The sequence below is a fragment of the Priapulus caudatus genome, unplaced genomic scaffold (genome assembly GCF_000485595.1).
Source record: "Priapulus caudatus unplaced genomic scaffold, Priapulus_caudatus-5.0.1 Scaffold1220, whole genome shotgun sequence".
NCBI classification, from domain to species: domain Eukaryota; kingdom Metazoa; phylum Priapulida; class Priapulimorpha; order Priapulimorphida; family Priapulidae; genus Priapulus; species Priapulus caudatus.
In genome coordinates this window covers 31,693-39,192 of record NW_014578281.1, presented here as the reverse complement: position 1 = coordinate 39,192, position 7,500 = coordinate 31,693, and the positions used below count along the sequence as shown (strand labels likewise).

Here is a 7,500-nt window from a genome sequence, read left to right as displayed (position 1 = left end):
ATGAATCAACGTGCACATCTCACCCTCCACCATATGCTAGTCTCATCTGACAATCTACGCAGTTACATAACCCCACTACACACGCTCCACATCCACAACACGACGTGTTGCACACGAACACTCACGTCTCACGCGCACACTACTAACACGCGTCCACACAATACAATCGTGTCACACACTCGCCACACACTGTGTCACACAATCTCACCGTCTCAAACACACAAGATTTCGGTCATTATTCCTCATCATCCGCTCTCCAGGCAACCCGACACGTGTGTCACCACCTACACTCACCGTGCACACGACTCACCCGTTCACCCACGAAAACACGGTTACAACACCAACGTCTCCCTCATCACACCCCCCCGTCTTGCCTAGCTCCATTTCACGACTCCGCTCACGACACCGCGCAATCACACTACACGTGTCTACATCACTCACCGTCTCACACACGAACACGTGTCACAATCCACCACCCGTCTCACCACACGAACACGCTGCACACACTATCACTGTCAAGTCCACACACACCGTTCCCCCGTCTCACATCAACTACTCGTCCCTCAACACAGTCATCTCCTCGCCACACGCGTGCACATCACCTTACAGCTGTCACATCACACTACCGTGTCACACACTCACGCCGAGTGCTCACAACAGTACCTCCTGTGTTCAACCACACCAACCACCGTGTCAGCACGCTTCTCCCTCGTTTGCTTGATGATCATGCCCGGCCGTTGACCCGCTGCCCCGCCTGCGTGCCTCGGAGACCTGTCCTCTACGGGCGGTGACCGTTCGGGATGTCAACCTTGAGAGTTGCTGCTGCGGCGCTACCCCCGCCCATCCTCTCACGCGGCCTCGGCCCCTCGGGACACGTGTCCCCTTCAGTCCCCGTCTCACCACCGAAGGAGACCGGGTCCGTGTCAACACACCACCGTGCACACACAACACGTGTCCACATGCAACACCGTGATCAGCACACAGCGCCCTCAAAGCCCCGTGTCACATCACATTCACTCCGTCTCACAACACAACACGTGATCACATGCACTCACTAGGTCACACACCCCAACACGATCGTCACAACAGCTCACCGTCTCACATCAGTCTCCTCTGCTGTGTTTCTTTCCTCCCAACATGCGTGCACACCACTCTACCTGTCTCACACCACAATCACCTCGATCCACGCTCACACACACTACACGGTCAACACTGCTCACTAACAGTGTGTCACACACAACCAACGCCGTCACACACTCAGCCGTGCTCACACACAAACACGTGTCACACACACTCATGCCGTCTCACCCCCACGAACACGCCCACGCAGCACAGTCACACACTACACGTGCACATGCGACCTTCACCGGGTCACAGAACGTCACAACACGTCACAACGTACACCTGGCGTGTCACACAAACCTACACGCCGTCACGCACTATCACGGCCGTCACGCACATACATGCGTCCACGCACTACACGCATTCACACACCTAATCACTTGTCACACCCTACCGACGTGTCACACCCACAACAGCGTGTCACCACACTACACTGTCCACACCACGTACAACTTGTCCACACACGTACACTTCACACACTAACACGTTCACACACTACACCGTCACGGACAATCATGTTGTCACACACTCTCCGCTGACCGCTGTCCCCATCAACGTTACACACACTTACAAGCGCTCACCACAGTACGACGGTCACACACTACAGCACGCTGTCAGACATCTAACACGTGTTCACACACCTACAATGTGTCAGTCATCAACTAACAAGGTTCACGCACCTACATGCGTCACGCACTGTACACGTGTCACGCACTACACGTGTCACCACTAACGTGTCACCAGCACTAACACGTGTCACACAAATACACTCGTCACAACACTAAACGTCGTCACACCCCACCCTCACCGTGCTCACACTACAACACGCGTCACACACTACACATCTGTCACATCCACCTACAGCGTGCTCCAACACACTACACGTGTCGACACCCACCGCCTCAACCGTGTCGCCATACAACCCGCGTGACGCAAACTAACCTGACGTGTCATCACCACTACACGTATCACAACTACACGCATGCACACACTACATGTGGTCACACCTAACTTGTCACACACTACACGCTGCACACACTACACGTGTCACCCACACACTGCTGTCACGTGCACTATTTTACCACCCCGGATCATCTCCACCGATCTGCTGCTCATCAACACGTGATCACACACTACATCGTGTCACACACATAAACAATCGTCACACACCTAAACGTGTCACACACCCCTGCATTCCGTCGATCCACATAAACAACACGCGCACACACTACAATGTCTACCACACTCAGACGTTCACACACGTACACCGCGCGTCACACCACTACATAGCGTCTACACACCCTCACCTCACCGGTGTCACATACACACACGCCGTCCCACACTCACACGCGTACAGACGACACTTACCAACGTGTCACACCACTACACGTGTCACACAGCCCTACACTCCGCATCACACACCTACAGAACGTGTCTACACCTACAGTTCACGCAATCTACACGCGTCCAGCATCACCACAAGCCTCGTTTCCCTCCCACCACACCGTCTCTCACCGTGTCACATACAACACCGCGTCACAACTACACGTGTCACACAATAACGCATGCACACACTTATCCACGTGCACGCCACTTTCACCTCTACACGCGTCACACACTACACGTGTCACGCCCCAACACGCGTCCAAAAAAACACACTACACGTGTCTCAACGCACGAACAACTGCACGTCACTATCACTACACGTGTCACACGCACTCTGACTCACCGTATTCTCTCGACGTAGTCACTGAAGGTTGCGCGCACGAGTATTGACTGCACGTTTTGCAGTGAACCTACCCATCAGCTTCGGCGCGTCACATGCATGTCCCGGGTCAGTCTTACCCTTCCCACATGCTTCTGATCAGAGTGAACAGCCATTGCGATCCAGCCTGCCATATACACTGTGTCACAGACCTCCATCTCACCAGATGCTCCCACACCAAAACACCCGATAATTGTATTAATATTAGTCAAGGGGTGAAATAACACAGCGAATAATTGACATTTGTGATGTAATTAAACCCCTGATATCTGTGTATGTATGGTAATAAGATATGGTGGTAGATAATACTGGTCATGGATAATCAGGAAGACAGAGAGAGAGAAAGAGAGGAGAGAATTAAGCAAGAGAAGAGCGAGAGAAAAGAGAGAGAGCCATCAGAGAGCGAGATCAAGAACACAGAAAAAGAGAGATGAGGAGAGAGCGACGAGGAAAGAGAGCCAATCGAGAGAGAAAGAGAGTAGAAAGAAACAAGAGCGAGAGATGAGGCCGACGAGGAGAGAGGTAAAGAGAGCGAGAGTAGTAGAGAGTAGTGTAAAAAAGAGAGGTCGCGTGCAGAGGGGTTGGCAAATATAAAACAGTAACAGAGTGTGCAGCAGCATGCAGCGTACACTACTCACCCCTGTGAGCAGCACGGAGAAGGAACCCTCCCTCATGCCGCGCAGCTCCTCCTCGCTGGGCGAGTAGGTAAGCACGATGCGATCGTTGGCGGTGACCTGCACGAGCGGATAATCGCCGAAGCCCTGCACGCTGAACGACGGGATGTACGGCTGGTTGATGAGCGTGAACGACAGCCGGCCACCGTACGACTTCACCTGTGTTGCCGCAGCAAGAGAAACAAGCGCGTATAGAGGAGAGAGGAGCACATAGACGAGAGGAAGGGAGAGAAGGTGGCAGGCGAGAGAAGCGTATAGAAGAGAGGAGAGGAGAAGAGAGGAAAGGAAAGGAGAGGAGAAGAGAGGAGAGGACAGGAGAGGAGAGGATAGGGGAGGATAGGAGCCGAGTGGAGAAAACGAGAGAAAAGAAGAGGAGAAGAAAGGAGAGGAGGATGGGAGGCAGGTTGGATGGAATGGTGAGACCTATCAAATAAAATCTCTCATCCCCCGCAATTCTTAAAGTCATGGCACACGCGCACACTACTGTGTACTGTATACGCCATATTTTTCGCGTACAGATATTTTCGCGAATTCAGACTTGACGGAGAATTTCGCGAGTCGTTAATTTCGTGGTCGGTGAATTCCCGAATCAATGAAGAATGACGTGTTGTTCTTTTCGTGGCAGGGGCGCTTTCGCGAAATTCGCAAAAATGAAACCACTGCAAAATATACAGTGTATACAAGATTGCACACCCAGCCGACATCCTGGTGGAAGCAGCTATGATCCTATGACCTATCCTACGACCTATCACCCCAGCAACTCAGGTAAGGAATCGATGCGTTGAAGCTGTCGCTACCTTGTCTCCCAGGAAGCTGCGTGAGAGGCTCCAGTAGACCGGCTCGCGTCCGGTCGGCAGCTGGAACTGCGCCATCTTGCTGTCGATGGGGATTGTGTAGTAGCCAGCGGTCATGTTCAGCCGAACCCCGTCATCATCGTCGAAGTGAGCGGACTTGTCAGCGACGGTCACCTGAAACGACGTCACCAGGCGGCAGCACTGTAGACACACGCGGTGATGACAGATGGTGCTCTTACGCACATAGAGAGAGAGAGAGAGAGAGAGAGAGAGAGAGAGAGAGAGAGAGAGAGAGAGAGAGAGAGAGAGAGACAGTGTTCATATGTGGTGTGGTGTGTGCGTGTGTGTCTGTGTGTCTGTGAGAGAGAGAGAGAGAGAGATATATATGTCCTAATTGTATAATTTATAATAATAACAGCGACGACGGCGACGACGACGACGACGACGACGACGACGACAACAACAACAACAACAATAACAACAACAACAGCAACAACGCGGCCGCGTGCACTCACATCTGCAGTTGCCGCCCTCCCCGACGACGTGTCGTGGCTTGCATTCGTCGCACGCGCGTCCGGTGATGCCGGGGTAGCACGTGCAGTCACCCGTCAGTGCGTGACACGTCAGGTTCACCGCACCCAGCAGGCTGCAGCCGCACGCCTTACACGAGTCACCACGCACGCTCGGGTTGCCATAGTAACCAACGTCGCACCTGCGCGGAAGAACACAGACCGTTCAGCATCTCAGAACAAATCCATCAGCGTGATTGTGATGATTATGTCTCTTGGATACTGATGCTAGGTCGGTGCAGTATGGCTTCACATGTGTGCATGCCTGAATGTTAACTTTTACATTTTTGAAATGCTACGTGGAAAATGGTGTACGCTGGTGAGTTTTTAAATGAAATTTTAACATTTGAAACACAGTGAAAAGTACATTGAATGTTACATTAAAGTAGACTGTTTAATTTCATAATTTATCTAAAAAATAATCTGGAAATGATGTTGAAGCCAGCGAGCTTCCGGGCCTCCACCTGGCGGTGACGTGTCTGCACATACCTCTCACATCTCTCTCCTGTGTAACCCTCTTCACACGCATCACAGATCATGTCTCCCAGCCTGTCTCCCTCCTCCTCGACGTGACATGCAGGGCTGAAGCTGAGAGCGAGAGCAAGACTTAGATCACTGCTACAGCGGTCATCACCACAACGACACCACGTGCGCATGAGAATCAACGAGCAGTGCAATATCCCTCAGTGGACTACATCTGTTTAAGGATTCGGGCTCTCAGTCTACTTTTGGGCATCACGCTCAGATAGTATCAATAAATATATAAAAACGGCAAGACACCACGTGCTTTGTCTTAGCGGCTGTACGTAAAAGTTACCTGCTCATGATTAAATAATCTTATAAATTAATAATGCTATGGCCGGGGTTATTAACGCCATCACTTGCATCACAGAATAATAATATCAGGGTTAATAATGATAAAATTTGTCATTATATTGACAGATTTGACACATTTGTCATTATTAACCCCTGAGGCAGAGTTGCGATAAGATATATAGGGGGCTTATCTGTCACACATAACACTCAGAAGAGACAGTGCAGAAAAGATCGACTGTAAACAACTTTGTTTCTTTTTAGCAGGAGTAGGAGAGGTTACTCTGGTGGATATATTAAACAATCTAATAAATTAATAATGCTAATTCGTTATTGACTCCGTTAATCGCATCATAAAATCTGTCACTTTTTACTTATTCATCTGTTTGCACAATGACACAGCTAGCATAATAGCTTACATGACCTTGAGCGGGTATGTGGGATTACATGACGATGCTGAGACAATGGTTGACTTACTTGTTGTTTTCTAGCGGACACTCACACGGATCGCAGTCGTACGGGGTGCCATACGTCGCGTTGCCATAGTAACCAGAAGCGCACAGTTCACAGTGGTCACCTGCGGTGTTGTGCTTGCAGTTCTGGAATTTCGAATAACGAACAGTTGATTACGACCGAACGCATGATTCCCCGTTATCAAGCTACTTTGTAAATGATAATATAACTCATGATAATATCATATAACTCAGTCATTACAGTAATATTATCATAATATTACTGTAATGACTGAGTTGAATGCTCTTTTGCGCTGTTGCGAATAATTGAAGAAACCTACTATGCATATTCCTGTCTCTCGGTCGCAGATGGAGCTGTGATAGTTGCACATACAGGGTCTTGCCTCTCCTGCTAGGTCCAATGTGTTGTTGCTATCCAGGAAATTTGGTTTCTTCCATCTATGAGAAACGACAACAATCTCAATTTAATTGAAACACATGTTATAAACAATTAGGCATAACATGTGCGCTCGAGTTTTCAGGGTAATCTAGAAATATTTTCACAAAAATAGCAAAATTAACTCTAATAGCAATATTAATGAAATGATCAATAATAGAATTAACATAAAATGTTCACAGTGAAACGCATATTGAATGTAATAGCAAAAGCAGCACCACTGCCATCAGCAACAGAACCAGTGACAACATCTGCAGCATTAGTATCAGCCGCAGCAGTAGCAGCAGCAGCAGCAGGAGAAGCAGCAGCATCAGTAGCAGCAACAACAACAGCAGCAGTATAGCAGCAACAGCAGCAGCAGCAGCAGTAACAGCACTAACAGCAGCAGTAGCAGCAGCAGCAGCAGTAGCAGTAGCAGCAGCAGCAGCAGCAGCAGCAGTAGCAGCAGCAGCAGCAGGAGAAGCAGCAGCATCAGTAGCAGCAACAACAACAGCAGCAGCAGCAGTAGCAGCAGCAGCAGCAGCAGCAGTAACAGCACTAACAGTAGCAGTAGCAGCAGCAGCAGCAGCAGTAGCAGCAGCAGTAGTAGTAGTAGCAGCAGTAGTAGTAGCAGCAGTAGCAGTAGCAGCAGCAGCAGCAGCAGTAGCAGTAGCAGCAGCAGGAGAAGCAGCAGCATCAGTAGCAGCAACAACAAAAGCAGCAGCAGCAGCAACAGCAGTAGCAGCAGCAGGAGAAGCAGCAGCATCAGTAGCAGCAACAACAAAAGCAGCAGCAGCAGCAACAGCAGTAGCAGCAGCAGGAGAAGCAGCAGCATCAGTAGCAGCAACAACAAAAGCAGCAGCAGCAGCAACAGC

General features: G+C 50.0%; 1 protein-coding gene across 1 annotated transcript in view; it reads right to left on the bottom strand.

Moving 5' to 3' along the window:
* The window catches only part of LOC106815861 (laminin subunit alpha-2-like), a gene marked incomplete at its 5' end in the record, with an annotated part of 46,052 nt that overhangs the window by 7,322 nt on the left and 31,230 nt on the right, over window positions 1-7,500 (bottom strand). Inside the window, 2 exon segments of the mRNA XM_014820384.1 lie at window positions 1,807-1,868; window positions 2,638-2,669. Of these exon segments, the coding sequence (XP_014675870.1) occupies window positions 1,807-1,868; window positions 2,638-2,669 (94 nt within the window).